Raw genomic sequence first — 20,045 nt, 5'->3', positions numbered from 1 at the left:
GTTGGAACCGTGCATTCAATCATTCATGATGTGCTGAATTATTGCAAAACATGTTCAAGATGGGTATCAAGACAGTTTGATTCAAGCTCATAAAGACACCCAGATTTATATTTGTTCTGCGCTCAAAGAACGGTTTGAAGCAGAAGATAACTTTTTACATAAGAAACATGGATATATCATTTCGAGCCCAAATCCAAATGGCAAATGCTTGAGCAGAAATATCCGGATTTACCCACCAAAAACCAATTCAAAACTCATACATCAGCCGGTAAAATGATGTTGACGGTCTTCTGGAACTCGCAAGGCCCAATCTTTAGTGAATACTTAGAAGAATAACGAACCATGAATAGTGAGTACTATTCTAACATGCTCCAACAGAGAGTGGGACCTGCGATAAGGCACAAATATCAGGGCACTCTCTCAAAAGGTGATTCTCTTGCATGACAACTCACATCCCCACATCACTCAGAGAACAGGAGAAATGCTCAAGAAGTTGAGTTGGGAGATGTTGCCACATCCTCCTTACAGCTGAGACCTCGCCCCACACAATTATCAAAGACTTTTTATGTGGTAAGAAGTTTGATGACAACGAAGCGGTCAAAAAAGCTGAATGCGAGTGGTTCAAACAGTAAGGTAATAGACTTCTATGCTGCGGGAATCAGAAAGCTCACAGAACGGTGAGATAAGTGTCTAAATTTTGCTGGAGACTATGTTGAAAAGTAGTGTAAATTTTATTGTCACTGAATAAATGTACAACAATTTGTCTCGTTAATTATTGAATGTCCCTTGTATAAAACTTGCACCTGGTTTATTATCATGTTTATGTTTTGAAAATATCATATCTTTTTATAATATAAATAAAGTGTAAAACTAATAATTAGTGGTTTTGTAAAAAAATAAATAAATAAAAGAATAGTTTGCAACAGGTAAGAAATATACAAATATATAAAAACCATTATTTTCGATTCAATATAGTTCTTAATTCACATGATAATTTTCCCACAATTTGCTTTTATTTAATATTAATTAAGAATAATGTCATTATTAATGTAAATAATAAATTCATTGTAAAAGTGCAAAACTGCCATTTTTCTCATGGTTGAATAATATTAAAAAACTTAACAGGTTAAAAAGCACCTACACATAAAAAAACAATTCTGAACCCTCACCAAATTATTGGAAAACAACAATCCATTTTATAATGATGTACACTGATGCAAACATTTTGTAAAAGAAAAAAATAAAGTTTTCTTTCTCTTTCATCACACTATATATTAAAACTACAAAATACTATTTACACTAAAAACTTCGGCCAAAATTTCTAAGCAATTACAATTATCATCATCATCATCATATACAAAATATCATCATACTGCACATACATTCATATAAATGCTTGAATTATAATTATACTGCAAATTACAACTTACTATGTATAATTATAACAATAATTTAGTGTAAAAATAAAAGCATTAATATTAGTTCTTTTTGTTTTCATACATTAAAAATACACTAAATACGCTAATTTACAAATTATTTCCTTGATATCCATGCACTACTTAAAAAACTTATTATTAATAAAGCATAATTTTTAAAGCATACACAATTTTTTTACAACCTAAGTATAATATAAAAAATTAAGCACCGTACTTTTATTTTTACAAAACTAAACCGTTACAATACAAACAATAAGGTAATGAATTAAAATTTTAACATACAATATGCCTGAATAAAAAAAAGTAATAATATGATCTTTATACAAATCAAGTTATAAAATAACTGAAGAATAAAAAACAGTAAATAAACACAAAATTATACTTCATTATCTTAAAATTCTGCAATTCAGTTAAAGTACAAAACAAAAAATACCAATTACTTTATAACCCAATATTACATTACATAAAATTTTGAATAACTTCTAATTTAAATAATCCAATGATACCATACAATACAGCAAATTACATCCTTACAACCTTATATTTCTACAGTTGCCTGTTATATCTGAGGAAGTTTCGTCTTAAAGACAAGTAGACAAGAAGTAAAGCAAGAATTATACATTTGAAAATCGGTATATAGCTAGTATTAATATTACAAGTTAATTTGCACGAGATAAACAAGAAACTTCATTCAGATGAATAAAATTGTTTAGGATGATGTGTGGACTTAATTCAAAGAACAGTTCCTTTCATAAAAATGACATAGCTCATACAAAGACATCAGAATAACTTCTTCTTTACAGCAATGTACACAAGGAATTATATGTAATTAAAGCACCACAGACAACTTTATATTACATCCCGATGTCAAAGAATTTGATAGTTGAGTACTATGACAAAAGAAGTTAACTAACATAAATAAAAAAACAACAAAAAGAAGGTAAAAATCTACCTAAAATAAAAATGAATTGTACAATTTTTTTTTTCTTTCAATAAGTGTTTTCCAGGACAACCGACAGTACTTGAGTAAATTAATCACAGTAATGAATAGTACCTTAAAAAAGAGCCAAAACTGATTTCACAGAACTTAGTCTATAAATAAATAATGGCGTGTATGTGTGTGCATATATTATTTTGAACTTTACCTGAGTAAGCAGAAATAATAAAATAATGTTTACAATGTATGAATTAATTATTTGATGATGTAAAACTATAATTTAAGGATTTTAAAATTTTTTATAATATTTTATTTAAAAAAATGAAAACAAAAAAATATACAATTTTTTTCCCCTTTTTTACAGTCCAATAATTGTAAAAATGTTGTAATCGACTGTATTAAACACATTTATGATATATTGCTAATTAGATTCTTCACATAATAAACAAAAATAGTAAAAGATTACTAAAAGCAATTTTTTGTATTTTTACTTTTTGTAAAATACTAATAACACTAATTTGTTTTTTTTTCAGTTATATTACTTCTGGAATCACATGTAAATAACACATTTAACATTATATGATAAAGCACTGTTTAAAAACACATCTTTTTTCTACTACAGAATAAAAAAAGAAGGTAATTCCACCAATTATTTATTTACTTTTTGAATCCTATGCATATTTTGTAATGAATATAATTTATTTATTTATACATAAGTCTTCACACTGCAAAGGCACATTAGAACGAACTGGTAGGTGTGTATTTCCTTCAAATATTATATCAACAATACATAATTTAACTTCATTGGAATGCATGACACATAAATATTTATTATATTTCTCAAAAACTAAATCAGTAAATAAAAAAAAAATAAAAAAAACAATAACAACAGAAGCAATAAGTATATAAAGCGAATATACATGCTACTTTTAAAAAACAAATATACACAGATGAGAATAATATAAAAATACAACAATCAATGTCACATTCAACTGTCTTCAGCTGAATGCTGCTAAAATAAAACAAAAAAATTACAAAAAAAACAAAACAGATAAATTATACAAGCAAACAATACATTAAACAAACAGGCACAGAGTAAAAAAGAACTACTTCATTAATTGGTGAATTTCAACAGAAAAAAGATTTATATACAAACTAAAATCTTACATTTAATAAACCCTTTTACTATAGAATTCTTGGAATAAAAATTGAGAAATTAAACAGATTACTTTAATCTTTGAAATAACTGTTATTATTCTACTACCCACTTTTGGTACTAGAAATAAGCAATGCCCATATTAAGAAAAAAATACTATATAATTGTTTTTAAGCTGCTGACATAAAAATTGTTTTTAAGCTGCTGACATATTTGCATTCATGTATAATTGTTGACCAGTTTCTATTTAATCTGCAATTTACCAAATTGCAATACACATTCTGCAAATGTGTACTGTAAAAAAATTCCTTCAATTTTAAGTTACAAGACATTTATTATAGTAGTGATTTTAATAAAAAAATTATAATAAAAAAAGCTTAATTTATTTAGACAAATTTATAATAGGTGTCACGGTTACAACTTACTACAAATAGACCCACTAGAGTATTATAGTGTAAAATTGAAATAAAACAATTTTTTTTTTTAGTGCCTATAATGAAAAAAGATAAAAGCAAATCAATTAAAAAAAAAGAAGATTTATTTCATGTCATACTTAGAACAGATTATTAATATTATTCTTAATTTATTTACGGAAAAAAGCTTATAAAATTTATGATGATAATTAAATATAAATATATGATACTTCTTAAAGGTGGTTGCATACAAGAAAAGCAACAAAGCGTACTATAAACTTACAAATAACTAACAGAAAAAAATACAGAAAGGGTTCTAGTTCTATGTCCAACAACATCATAAATTTAATGTTAATGAGATAGACAAAAAAATATAAAAACATTGAATTAATTTCAATAGAAAATTTAAAAATAATCTACAGCATGAAAACCTTATCATGTGATTCACTTTAAACTGTAAAGATAAGAGTAAAATAACTACATTTCAAAATGTTAAAAATTTTGAAGTCAATTTAAACACTATAAAACCTCTCTTACAAATACATAAATAATTTGAGACAAGAATTATTTATTAAGTAAAAGGGTTTAAATATTTTTATAATACAAATTAGAAATATATGATTAACTATAAAAAAATTAAAAAAACAGTAATATAAAAAATAATAATAAATAACATAATTTAAAAACAACTTATCACACAATAAATGGCAAGAATAAGAAGACATTACACAATTTTAATAATTGAACAATTTCACTGAGAAATAAAATAGGCACATAAAATAAACAATATAAATTATTTTTAAAAGTAAACATATACCTATAAAAACATATAAATGCAAAAAAATCAATATAATAACTATAGAAAATTTAAATAAAAATATAACAGAGATAAAATTAATATCATAAAAAATAACAGTATTAAAAATACTAGAGTATAAATAACTAAAATTCAGCAACATGATAAAAAATGAATAAAAAAAGCACATAATTTATAGATGAAAATAAACCTATGAAAAAATATTAATAAAAATTTTATTACATCGATAATAAAATAAAATCTACAATTTACTGTTATAAAGAATTCTAATTAACTGTTAACTCCTTATTAGACTATCAAACATTAAAAATTATTTCCTTTGATCTGAAGCTAAAAGTTAAAGCAAAAGTCATATAATATACAGTCAAGATCACTTTCTGAACTAGTCCTAGTAAAAATCCAGTTAATTATAGTACTTTAAACTAGATTTGACTGCCTGTGATATCAGTGTACTCTGCTTATTCACGATAAGAGTCCACTTAAAGGGATTGTTTTAAGAATGATCATTTAAAAGTGAATAAAACTGTCTTTAAGTTACAGTCTGTTGTGAGGCAGCTTTATTATTAATAATTTGATCTCTACTGTGTAGCCTACTTCTGAGTGAAAGGAATAATCTCTATAAAATTTCTCTATCCATTTCTCTATAAAATTTGTCTCAATACACATCATCGATAGTTCCCAAGGTTTAAAAAATAGACAAGGATGAAACCAACATAGAGGCAGAAAACTTAATTCAATAAAAAATTACAAAGAATCACAGATTTGTAATTACATGAATGAAGTCTGTATTAAGAAAAAAAAAACTTCATGAGGGGATAGCTTTGGAAGCATAATTTCATCCATTACGTGAAGAAAAAATTCTGTTCCATTTAGAAGTTTTAATTCTGATCATTAATAACACCGAATGATCACTATAAAATCAATAGCAGATATTGTGCCAGCTGGGTGAAGAATCATAATAAATAGAACTACATTAAACGTTTCTAGATCTTTTAAATGGTTATATACGTAGCAGTTAATAGTTTATTCATCTTATCACTGGCAAGTTCGAACAATTTTTTTCTAACAATTAATGAAACAAGTGTTTACCACAGGTTAAATACTAAATCGATGAACCACTAAGATTAAATATCAATCAAAGTAAAGCAGAATTAAAAGAATGTGCTGATAATATTATACCTTTCATAATTAAATTAATAAAAATAGTAAAAAAACAAAAAGAAAGTAAAATAAATTTTTATCGCTGATAAAAGTGTAAAATATATATTACTTCATAACTCAAACACAGAAGTTTTATAAAACAACTTTCACAGAAAATCATGGACTTGAAACATCTTTCACTATAAAGACTACCTCTAGCCATTCTGTAATCCATTTTTGCATTGGTCCTTTTTCCTTTAAGCCAAGATTACTAGAAATATGATGGGATAAATAGATATTTCCCAAAATATCTTTCGGGGTTCATTAACTTTTAAAAGTAGAAAAACCTATAGCTTCACAAGAAACAAACTAATCGACAAATATCCTGAAAATTTGTTATATCACTGGGCAATGTAAAATATATAGTTCTAAACTGAAAAATTGCAATTATCTAAAAAAAAGTCAACATTTAGTTTAACATAAAATAGCTACAGTAATGATATTTTATAGATTGCACTATTATTTACATATTTATTAAATAAAAGAGCAAGTATGTCAAATAACAAATCTTTACAACAGTAAATTAGAGTATAAAAAAATTAAGAATATCTAAATTAACTTTAAGAATAATAAAATAAACCATACTAAACACTTCAGCTGCTACGTAAAAAAAAATAAAAAATAAAAATAAATGAGCGATTTTCAAAAAGTAGAAGCTATAATTAAAGAGAAAGCAACATGTTAGAGAGCCAAAGTCCACAGACTTATATATATTATTAACAACAATTACCGTAATTACATTTATTTCCATCTTTTTATTAAATAAGACAGGTAATAATATATACATCTGTGTTTGTGTATAAAATTACACAGTGAACACATTTAATAACCTCATTTTCTTGTGTTCATTTCAAAAATTTCATAGATAAAAAAAAATTAAATCTTGAAACGATGGTGTAATAAAAGTTGTAAATGATGTGTCAACTTTTTAATTCCACCTTAGGTCGGTCGACTGGTGTAATCGGTTTGTCAATGGTCAAACTCTGAATGGTCTGATTACTGTGTTGTTGTTCAACCGGATACTTGTCGTATCGTTGGAGTTCTCGTCCGGTTCCCTCCATTCTATGTGTGTGTCGTCGTGATAACCCGGATTCAATATTATATTCGGTACCAACTCCAGTATTTCCTGGTCGTCCGAGTGCACTGAAAAATAGTAATTTCAGTTCAAAAAGAATGCAGCCCACTTAAAATTAACTTAAAAAAGAAAAACAAAATAAAAAAAACCACTCGTAATCCAAAAATACATTTAATCTTTCAAGAAGCAAAAATTTCAGTTGTAACACAAGAGTTTAAGATTGCAACAGTTTAAGATGGTAGCATTACAACCTTAATGATATTAGAAGTTTCTATTTTTGCACAACTTTTACTGGTGTCAGTGCATCCAATATAATTTGGTATTGCTGAAATGAGCACAGGCTTGTAATAATACTAATTATCTTTATATTTCATTAAACTGCATTAACCCCAACGATCAGTATTATCCAAATACAGTAGAACCTCTGTTAACCAAAAGAAAGGGGGAAGGTGGTTTCAGCTAATTAAAATTTTGGGTAAAAACTAAGATTTCATTTATTAAAGCTTAAAGTAAAATAACAGAGGGCAATTCACAATATTATCAAATTATTTTAATAAGAATTAAACTGTTTACATATAATTTTTTAACCCTAGTTTTATGATTTTTCTTGGAAAAAATCAATCTCTTTTGTTTTTTCTTATCACATCGTTTTCTTGCAGCAATATCTTGTCATCTCTTCATTAGGAGAAGAGTGGGCTTTGATTATTCAGTCGACAAAACGAAATGCAACTTGATAATATGAATAAACTAAAATACCACCTGCTGATAATATGATAACTAAATAAAGACTCCTACCTCTAAGGCAGTAGTGTTTCACAACCTGGATGACAGTGATATGAAAGGGGGTCATGAAATTAGCCTATAACTTTACACGTAAATAATAATGAAATCATATAATGAGAAAAAAGATATTTATTATAAACATTTTACATACTTTTTCAAGTACACATTTAAAGAGAAAAAATAATAAATAAATAACGAGATGGCAGCATTTGTTTTTCATTTAAAAATATCTCCATACGTGAATATGTTAGAAACGCACAAAAGCAAATTATATAAAGACTATTCTTCATATATTTAGTTTTTAGCAAAGCCATAGATGAAAAACCTTTTTTATAGAGGTAAAAAATGCAAAAGGGATTAATATTTTCAATACTTCTTTTCCATATTCACTTTGACAAGCAAGCCAAAACGTATCTAAATCTTCAGATATGAATTGTAATTTTAATGTTTTATTGGCAAACATTTCAATGAGCTGGTTGTGAATTTCAACTGGTTATTAGCAGATGCAAGAACGCTTCCACTAAATGGATTCAGTACCTGTCTCTTCGAGAAATCATTTGCCAACTGAATTTTTAACTCATGCAAATGTATCTTCATGCTATCCTAACTGTGTCTACTTCATCCAAATTTTTCTCAATATAATCGGAAGTTAGTGGAAATGTATCAAAATTTTTGTTTTGAAGGCGAATAATCCAACTTCTTAATGAAAGCATGAACTCTGTCTATCATTAATAAAATGTTTTTATCACGTCCTTGTAAATTCACATTCAAGTCTACATGTGAAAATACATCAGCTAAGTAGGTCAACATATACTCATTACTCTGTAAAAACATTGATAATGGTATTTGTTTATCCTGGAAAAATATTATTAGTTCATCTCGCAATTCCAATAACCAGGTTAACACTTTCCCTCTGCGATAACCATCTGACTTCCATAACGTAAAGAAGAGATTTTTTTTCAACCATTTCATCGCACCAGTTTAGCAAACAGCCTATTCTGTAATAGTTGACTGTAAAAAAATAATTTTTATAACTTTACAAAGAATTTGTTTGAGATTTTCCCGCATATTTTTTGTGGCAAAACTGTGAAGGAAGCAGTGTGTCCATTCCACCCTTGGTGTAAGACGATTTTTTAATTTTTCAGAAATCCACTGTTCTTTCCTGTTATAGCCTTTGCACCATTATTACATACTGCAATACATTTTGTCGAATCTATGTTAGTTTTTAGTAGCTTCATAAAAAACATCAAAAAGACATTGTCCTCTTGATCGACTGATTTTCAAAACAACATATTTTCTTTAATTGATCTGTGCCTTATCGCATTCATATCTCATAAAACATAAGAACTGAAAAAATGTTTGTCACATTTGTTGAATCATAAAATTGAATACTAAAACATTCACTTGAACTCACTCGCTGAATTATCTGATCACGAACACTGGCAGCCATGTCATCGTTTCACCTTGATGCTGTGTTAGAAAGCAGAATTTTTTTGCTTCTTCTACACCTATTAAAACACTCACCATATCCATTGCAGCAGGCAATATGAGGTTTTCTGCAATTGTGACTATTTTTAAAGGTATGAGAAAGATGCTTCAAGTGTACTTTTATCAGTATGGCTTGATTTACAAATAGAAACTTGTTGATTTCTCAAAGTATGTAATTCTCTCTTGAAAAATTCCAAGGGCTTGCTTTTATGTTCTGGATGTTTAGTTTCCAAGGGTCAGATTAATTCTGAAGGCTTCATGCTTTCATCAGTGAGGACTTGAAAGCAAACAATGCACTGTGGCTTTCCATCCTATAAGGTAAAACCATAATTTAAATAACTGTCATTATACAATCTTGTCTTTTTACCAATTGATTCACTGGATGTAGATGACTCACTTTGTTTTTTCACAAATTTATTCATTTTGCATAAGAATCTAACTGGAAAAAAAAGAAAAAGAAAACAGTTATACCGCTTCACCACACAGTAAAAAACCAAATCTCAATTATTATTTTCAATGAGACTATGCTTTTAAAAACTTAAATAAAGGCATCAGATACACACTTTACATTTGAAACTAAACTGACGTCCTGCAATCTCTTACGCCTTTTATACTGCTGAGAGCACGGCGTGTTCAAACATATTATAAGCATGTTTGAACATGCTCTCAGTGTATATTATGCAAGCAGACCAAATTACAAAGAGCACATACACATCAAGTTGGAATGTGTAAACTGCTCATTTGTACACTTCATACATGCATGTTCATACCCATCGCCACCAATGCAATTAGTTAAATTACTTACTGCAGCTTGGTTAATTCCTTCACATCCTGGTGTTTCCAATAACGCCTGAAGATTTTCGTCTCTTTTAAACTCATCTTCAATTAATGAAAAAGTTTGCTCCAATATTTTTGCTACGTGGATGATGTTATTTTTTCCCAGGATTGAACACATCAGTAAATAATGTATTTTATGTTAATCGTTTTCAAGACTTCAGATACACTCATTTACAGTAGTCATTTGTAACTTGTAACAGAGAGTTCAAAAAGGATGCCTGGTAATGCCTTTTTAAGCACTCTATCATCCGTCGGTCTAAAGGTTGGATCAAACTTGTTGTATTTGATAACTTGACAATTATGTCTCTGTTATACAGATTCTGAGGATCTATTGGTGCATTATCAATGAGCAACGGTCTTTCTACAAAGGGCTTAAAACAAAACTAAACATGGGGACAAACTCATTGTCGAGCCATTCAATGAAAAAGCTAGTGGGTATCCGGAACATTTTTGGTTTTAGTATTAGACGGGAAGATCATTTTCTGTGATATCCTTCAAAATCCTGGATTTTTGAGATTTGCCTATGCACACCGGGTGCAGTCAAGAAGTTTCTGCAGAATTACAACAAAACAAAATTGTCACTCTTTGTTTGCTCATCTTGTGCCCAGAAGCAGCATCCTTTTCATCGCTTGAAGCAAATGACTTTTTTGGTAATATTTTTAAATTTGGCCTGCTTTCATAGATCTAATCTTTTATATATCCTTGAAAAAGTCAGTTCATACAAGGTATCACCAAAAGCCACAAACACGATTACCTAGCACAGACCACTAGTCCGGTACTGAGCCGACGAAATGAACTACTGAAAGTACCAAAACATCTTGACTTGGGCAGCAAGCCTGTTGTCCTTCCCCTTTGTCTAAAAGGGTCTAAGATAAAGTTGACCTGACAGTGACCATCTATGCTTGCTTTATACTTCAAACTAAAGAAATCTGTGGTATTAATCAGAGCTATGACAAATCACACTATAAACAATGTTTATTACATTAATTTTTGTTTTACATCAAGAAAACAAACTGAGGAATACATCATTTTTTGTCGGTTGTTTCGGTTAAACAGTATTTTGGTTAACAGAAGTTCTACTGTACCTGCTAACAATATGTAATGAAATCACTCTCAACATTTAAGTTTACATTAACTCCTCATTCCCTCATTATGATGGCAATTTGACATCCAAGTCATCATTCTAAAATTTCTTTACTAAGTATCAATAATGTTTATTGCCAACTAAATATTTAGCAATTCTATATTAAGATACAAGGTTTTACCTTTATTTATTTTTACTTTTCACAGAATACATGAATATTTTCATACATCTTTTATCATTCTTATTTGCCTAAGTGATTTTGATTCGATTGTCTTTTTGTTTATTTGGGATCATAAGTATCAAAATTATGAAACTTAATTATATATAATAAAAATAGTTTTAGAGAAATTCTGAAGTAAGTCACAGAAGGAAAACTCACTTCAGGCTTTATTTTCAATGTTACTTTTTAATGTGCAAGTGCATGAATAATAATAAATCAAATCCACTGTCATGAATATTAACTTCCAAACACTATCATAAAAATTATATAGATGTTAAAAATGGTTGTAAATGGAAATGGTTGTGTTAAAAATGGATGTTTAAAAAGTAAACAAATTCAATGTAATACTATGCTAAAAGTGATAACTACGTGCAAATTTAAACTAATACAATTTAAATTTTACTACATGCAAAATTAAATTATATTTTATGACCAGGTTATGACAAAAAAAGAATCATATAAATGGGTTATGTTTTAAACAACCATTTTTTTTTTTTTTTTTTAAATAAACATCTACATTTCTAAAAGTAAATATAACATTCAGAATAACAAAAGAATTTACAGATATCTAGTAACTTGAACTGGAGAAAACTGCTTAACATAAACTAAAACTGAAAAACAGCCTATTCTTCGGAAAATTACATTTAATTTGATAAATATTAAATTTAGATAAAATTTTTTTGCTAATTTTATAATTCCCTTTACATGTATACATATAAAGATATTCTGGCTTCGCTCAGAACCTAAGCCCCAAGTCATTCTTTTGTATACTCATCAGTTAGAAAATAGACCCATCCCCACCAAAAGCCACAAATACAAAATGTGCAGTAATTGAACAGGTTCCCACAACTTTAACAGTAAACATAAACCTGGCCAAAACCCACACAACATCACCAAGCAGGAAAGGATAGAGGAAAAATAACTCACAGGTAAGTAATGCACAAAAAGAACATCTATCTACATAGTAATCATGAAATGAGTGCTGACAGAGTCAAAAAACTTGATGAAACAAATTGCTTCAACTTAAGTATTAAGAGCCCTTTGGGAACACATGGTAACTCCTGACAATCCCTAAAATTGTAAGATGTTAGAAATATTAAACTGAATTGTTAATAATTCATCCAGATCCCCATTACTGGAAGATTTAAACTCCCACGTCCCCTTCTCCAAAAAAAAATTGGTGCCTGAGAAATTAATATTATTAACAGTAAAATAAAAACTTATATAGCTTTTAAAACTTATGACAGCTTACTCTAAGTTGCTTAAAACTTATGATAGCTTTTTTCGATTTTTGGGAAAGGAGGAGAATTTGGGGCCATTTATTTTTAAATGGTAAGATAAGCATGTATGCATGTACTGAGCTTAATATAAAAACGGGGGTTATGATTGCAAAATTATGAGAAAAGTGACCCTAAAGAAACTATCTATTCCACCTCCTGGAGATATTGACCCCAAACTTTTATCAACAAACTGAACTAGTTCGTTTTATCAGTAGTAGTTTTTACTAGTAGTTTTATCATATGCACTAGTTTCTGTACTAAATTTCAAGAAAATTGGTTTATCCAGTCAAAAGTTATTAAGCTTCAAAACACACCAACACATACATACATACAAACATTACCCCCCTCCAACTTTATTTTGGGTACCTGGGTTATGAAACACTGAGAAATGGATGTTTTTCATGTCCAAAAACACTTTCTTCTGTCAAGAAAAGCCCATAAACCATTTTTTTGACTGATTACCATACTTTCCTTCTTGCAGCACAGCTTTAGAGATATGATGGAAGGAAAGTAAAAACAAACTAAGAATAAACATAAATTAATTAAAAATACATAATACAGCATGATAACTTTGGAGGGCTCAAAACCTACATGTAATCAAGGAAGCAAAATATTAATAAGAATTATTACTTTTACTGTAGCGAATGTTTCATTTTAACGAGAAAACAATAAAAAAATTATTTTGTTCAAAATATTAATACAAACCATGTAAGATAATATATGACTTAATGTAAGTAAGTTAATTTTAAACTCATCTTAGTTTCAAATACAGTAACAATAAAACAAAGCATGTTTCCAGATAATTTTTTTGTCTTTTAAAACTTTATTAAACCATATACTACAAAAAAAGGACAATGATTTAGTATAATAATGAATAAAGTTGTATTTCTCCTAGTGATGATATATGAAATGTGATAGAGCAGTTATCAACTAATTCCTACTTTCAAACTTTCTACTTTCTATCCCTTTAAAAATGACCAGAACAATGAAATCCCAGTCAAGGCAGTAAATTTGCAAACATTATTGAGTTATTTATTATTAGCTTAAAATTAGCTTCAATTTTGAAAGTTTTTACTAAATTTTATAGTGATTTTATTAGATATGTAAAAAAAACTGTCATTTTAACTAACGTTTTTATTTTACTGGGATCACAGCTCTACAGCTACGTTGCAAATATGGTAACCAGTAAAAAAATAGGGTATGGGTTTTTTTTCATTTCTTGACATTTCATGATCCAAGGATCACTAAAAAAGTAGGGGGGTAATGTTTGTACTTATGTATGTGTGTTAGCATGTTAGAAGATTTAATTTTGTTCATGTTGTTTAACTTTTGGCTGAGTGAACAGAATTTCATAAAATTTGTACAGAGACTCGTGTATGTGGAGCAATTTGTTGGTAAAATTATGTGATCAATATATCCAGAGGGTGGGGGTAGATAGTTATTTTGGGGTTAATTTTCTCAACATAATCCCAATTTATATTAGTACAGTACACATGCACGTGCTTATCTTACAATTTTTAAAAAGATTTGGCCCAAAATTCCCCATTCCCCAAAAATATCTTGAATTTTTTAAAACTTTTTTTGGTTTATTTTCATGTATCATTATTTTTTCAATATATAAGAATAAATAACCAATGCCAGGAGAGTATTATAACCTTGCTGTCAACATTTTTTCCATTGATTTTAATGCTCGTCAAATTTACCCACAGTTTTTGGCATGAGAAATATCCTGCTCATATTAAATTTCTTTTACCAATCCAGCTTCTACTGTCTTCAGTACTCAGACATTATGTGCACATTTGAAATTAAGAATCACCAGAAAGAAAGTCTTCTTAACACAATATGATAATTTAAGCAATAACTACGATACTTAATTACTTACACTTACTTAAAATAATATATTTATATAAAAGTTGTTCTAAAACAAATTAAGAATAGCATATCTGTGTTTTATTTAATTCTAACACATGCTGTACTTGCAAGGTGGTAGGGAGATGATATTAGACATATAAAAAAATAAACTCTCAACTGGAGAGCTATGAGCAGCCTCACATCGAATACCTTGCAAATTCAGCAGCCAGTAATGAACAAATCAGTTAAGACTTCTGTATCTAATAAAAATATAAATTCAGATATATGAAATTATATAATGAAATCTTCTCTTTACAATGACAATTTTTTTTTAAATAGAAAAATATGCATAAGAATATATTTCTTCTCCTTTTTCCTTTTTCCAAAATCTTAGGTCAACAGATGACTCTTATACAGGGTGTCCCATATAAAACGCAACCCATCAATCACTCATCCATGAAATTTCAAATGTCAAGCTTACTCCCCTACTCGTTACTGAAATGGACTCGTCCAACATCTGAACATCTCAGCGACGCAGTAGAACACTACCGATAATAACAACAATGCAATCATAATGTTCAGTGTATTGCTAGACAAGATAGGGTTTTTGCTAGATGAACGTGTTTTCATTGTTGAGTCCTTAAGTATTAAGAAATCAGTGGTTGCAGTGCAAGATTTGTTTCGCCATAAGGACCCAGATAAACCAGCTCCTAACAAAATCAGTATTAAGGTTAGTTGCAAAATTTAGAGAGACTGGTTCTGTTAATAACAAGGAACACAAAAGATCTGCGACAGTGTTGAATACAGATACAGTCACCGAAATCAAAGACTGATTACTCGCCTCGCCAAATAAATCGATCAGATGTTTGTCTGCTGAAATTAATTTGTCTAAATCAACTGTTCATTGGGCGACCAAACCATTACAATTACGACCTTATCGCATTCAAACGGCTACAATATTGTCAATGGTTCAGTCGATTTCTGTGTGAGGGAATTAATGTTATGGATTTGTTGTTTCACAGATGAAGCACTGTTTCATTTGGATGGCTATGTAAACAGCCAAAACAGTAGAATTTGGAGTGCTGAAAATCCCCACGTTTATCACGAAAAACAATTACACCTGCAGAAGTTGGGCGTATGGTGCGTGATATCACGGAAGAAAATAATCGGTCCTATTTTTTTCGAGTACACCATTAATGCAGAACAATATCAGAATATTTTATTTCAGTTCATTGGACTCTTGGAAGAGGAAGACAGACACTGCTGGCTACAACATGACGGTGCGACATCGCATTACGCAGGTTCAACTTCTGATTTCGTTGAGGAATTCTTTGGTAATTGTGTTATCGGTCGAGGCTTGTGGCCACCAAGATCTCCAGATTTGACTGCGGCGGATTTTTTTCTACGGGGTTACCTCAAAGAAAAAGCCTACAGCAACAAACCACGAACACTTGAACAATTGAAAGTCAATATTGAACAAGATGTATTAAATATCCAGCCACAAACTTTGAAAAAAGTTGCAAGAAACGCTGTAAAAAGAATTGAAGCTTGTATTCAAGAAGATGGTGGCCACTTCCAACATTTACTCTAAATGTAAGGTAATGGATGGTAATAATAAAAATTACATTTACACATGCCTTTTTATTATTTCAATACCTACCAATATAAGGTTGGGTTGCGTTTTATATGGGACACCCTGTATATTATCCCTACTCCACATTCTTTCCTTTCTTTCCTTTTTATCTTCCTCAATTTATATTTTCTTTGACCTTTCTCTAAATATCCTCTATTTACTATCCAATTCAACATTTACAATGCTATTCTTTCTTCCATCATTCTCATAGTATGATCAACCATCTGACTGATCACTGACCCCACTACCTGATGGTTTTACCATAACCATAAACCTATCTGGAGTCTCTTTCTATTCTAATGTTCTTTAGTGTCCTTTTCAATACAATGGTATTATGTACTCTGACACTTGCACTACCCTTTTCAAATCTGTCTTTTCAGCTTCTCTCAGGTAACTCTTATTCCTTTCAATTAACTATTTTTGATAGATTCTTTATACAGTGGGTAGTGGCTAAAATACCCTTAAAATCAACACTTCTTATTTTGGTAAAAACAGTCTATCAATCCTTTTGATTTTTTCAACCACCATTAACAAATTCTTATGACATACAATTTTTCTGGATGTAAACCAGAACGATTTTAGACTTAATCTCATGGTCAAAAAAATTTCATTGAGGTTGGAAATAATGGACAAACGAGTTCTGTCATCCAATAATGCTAGAAACAAACAATTAGAAAGTGAAACGTTTAACTCACAGTATCAAAAATCAACAACAAAAGTTACACAGACTTTGTTATTTTCTAGTTTCTCGTTTTTAATTTAGTTTAGTTTTGTTTCTCATTTATTCAAATTTCTTATTTTCTTGTTTCCATCATTTTCAAGCCACTTTCTAGATAGGCTTTATAAATATTTATTTTGAAAATTATGAAGTAATTTCATGTAGTCAGTAAATTATTGATTATGAATGGACATTAATATTCAGATATTGAAGTTATTTTATAATGAAAATAATAGAACAGTTTATCACACATTAACCACATCAAACTGAACAGCAGTATGTTAATTCAAGTTTCTGGGAGTGACATCAATCGCATACTTAATTTTCTCATAAACCAAAATAATACTTGGATCATACTCACTTATCTTTTAAATAGATATATTTCTCAAAATCTTTGCATAATTTTTTTTTTTTTTTGTCTTCAGTCATTTGACTGGTTTGATGCAGCTCTCCAAGATTCCCTATCTAGTGCTAGTCGTTTCATTTCAGTATACCCTCTACATCCTACATCCCTAACAATTTGTTTTACATACTCCAAGCGTGGCCTGCCTACACAATTTTTCCCTTCTACCTGTCCTTCCAATATTAAAGCGACTATTCCAGGATGCCTTAGTATGTGGCCTATAAGTCTGTCTCTTCTTTTAACTATATTTTTCCAAATGCTTCTTTCTTCATCTATTTGCCGCAATACCTCTTCATTTGTCACTTTATCCACCCATCTGATTTTTAACATTCTCCTATAGCACCACATTTCAAAAGCTTCTAATCTTTTCTTCTCAGATACTCCGATTGTCCAAGTTTCACTTCCATATAAAGCGACACTCCAAACATACACTTTCAAAAATCTTTTCCTGAGATTTAAATTAATTTTTGATGTAAACAAATTATATTTCTTACTGAAGGCTCGTTTAGCTTGTGCTATTCGGCATTTTATATCGCTCCTGCTTCGTCCATCTTTAGTAATTTTACTTCCCAAATAACAAAATTCTTCTACCTCCATAATCTTTTCTCCTCCTATTTTCACATTCAGTGGTCCATCTTTGTTATTTCTACTACATTTCATTACTTTTGTTTTGTTCTTGTTTATTTTCATGCAATAGTTCTTGCGTAGGACTTCATCTATGCCGTTCATTGTTTCTTCTAAATCCTTTTTACTCTCGGCTAGAATTACTATATCATCAGCAAATCGTAGCATCTTTATCTTTTCACCTTGTACTGTTACTCCGAATCTAAATTGTTCTTTAACATCATTAACTGCTAGTTCCATGTAAAGATTAAAAAGTAACGGAGATAGGGAACATCCTTGTCGGACTCCCTTTCTTATTAGGGCTTCTTTCTTATGTTCTTCAATTGTTATTGTTGCTGTTTGGTTCCTGTACATGTTAGCAATTGTTCTTCTATCTCTGTATTTGAACCCTAATTTTTTTAAAATGCTGAACATTTTATTCCAATCTATGTTATCGAAAGCCTTTTCTAGGTCTATAAACGCCAAGTATGTTGGTTTGTTTTTCTTTAATCTTTCTTCTACTATTAATCTGAGGCCTAAAATTGCTTCCCTTGTCCCTATACTTTTCCTGAAACCAAATTGGTCTTCTCCTAACACTTCTTCCACTCTCCTCTCAATTCTTCTGTATAAAATTCTAGTTAAGATTTTTGATGCATGACTAGTTAAACTAATTGTTCTATATTCTTCACATTTTTCTGCCCCTGCTTTCTTCGGTATCATAACTATAACACTTTTTTTGAAGTCTGACGGAAATTCCCCTTTTTCATAAATATTACACACCAGTTTGTATAATCTATCAATCGCTTCCTCACCTGCACTGCGCAGTAATTCTACAGGTATTCCGTCTATTCCAGGAGCCTTTCTGCCATTTAAATCTTTTAATGCTCTCTTAAATTCAGATCTCAGTATTGTTTCTCCCATTTCATCCTCCTCAACTTCCTCTTCTTCCTCTATAACACCATTTTCTAATTCATTTCCACCGTATAACTCTTCAATATATTCCACCCATCTATCGACTTTACCTTTCGTATTATATATTGGTGTACCATCTTTGTTTAACACATTATTAGATTTTAATTTATGTACCCCAAAATTTTCCTTAACTTTCCTGTATGCTCCGTCTATTTTACCAATGTTCATTTCTCTTTCCACTTCTGAACACTTTTCTTTAATCCACTCTTCTTTCGCCAGTTTGCACTTCCTATTTATAGCATTTCTTAATTGCCGATAGTTCCTTTTACTTTCTTCATCATTAGCATTCTTATATTTTCTACGTTCATCCATCAGCTGCAATATATCGTCTGAAACCCAAGGTTTTCTACCGGTTCTCTTTATTCCGCCTAAGTTTGCTTCTGCTGATTTAAGAATTTCCTTTTTAACATTCTCCCATTCTTCTTCTACATTTTCTACCTTATCTTTTTTACTCAGACCTCTTGCGATGTCCTCCTCGAAAATCTTCTTTACCTCCTCTTCCTCAAGCTTCTCTAAATTCCACCGATTCATCTGACAACTTTTCTTCAGGTTTTTAAACCCCAATCTACATTTCATTATCACCAAATTATGGTCGCTATCAATGTCTGCTCCAGGGTAAGTTTTGCAGTCAACGAGTTGATTTCTAAATCTTTGCTTAACCATGATATAATCTATCTGATACCTTGCAGTATCGCCTGGCTTTTTCCAAGTGTATATTCTTCTATTATGATTTTTAAATTGGGTGTTTGCATAAACGGCATATTTGCATAAACGGTTCAATTTTAACCTAAAAATTGAGAATTCATCTCAACGTTTTTGATTACTTAGTCTATCAATAAATGAAGCATCCTAAAAGCATCCACTTCTCCAAACTCAATTGAAATAAACATGTTGAGTAAATAATTAACACAAAGTATTTCATTTCTTAATGATTTAATTTTATTTCTTAGTTTTTTCAATCTTTTTTTTTAATTGAGCGATGTTGTCATTCATTGTCTAAGTTGATGATCTTCTCTGCCATGATCATCAACAATATGCAGTGACTCATTTTGCGATACATATACACCACTTTGTAATCATCGGATGTCAAACTGAATTGCTGCCATTTATTTCTATTAATTGGTAATGAATTTGAATCT

General features: G+C 29.7%; 1 protein-coding gene across 3 annotated transcripts in view; it reads right to left on the bottom strand.

Annotated features, from left to right (window-relative positions):
* Window positions 1-4,867: 4,867 nt before the first annotated feature.
* Window positions 4,868-20,045, bottom strand: part of LOC142324050 (protein sidekick-1) — a 38,475-nt gene continuing 23,297 nt past the window's right edge. For 2 of the 3 annotated variants that reach the window (XM_075364648.1, XM_075364649.1), the window contains exon 6: window positions 4,868-7,102. In XM_075364648.1, coding sequence (XP_075220763.1) covers window positions 6,936-7,102 — 167 coding nt within the window. In that variant the 3' untranslated portion in view covers window positions 4,868-6,935. The remainder of the gene's footprint in view (window positions 7,103-20,045) is intronic. The other variant, XM_075364647.1, reaches the window with a different exon arrangement.

This window comes from Lycorma delicatula, chromosome 4 (genome assembly GCF_047948215.1).
Source record: "Lycorma delicatula isolate Av1 chromosome 4, ASM4794821v1, whole genome shotgun sequence".
NCBI lineage: Eukaryota > Metazoa > Arthropoda > Insecta > Hemiptera > Fulgoridae > Lycorma > Lycorma delicatula.
This window is presented reverse-complemented; position numbering and strand designations above follow the sequence as displayed.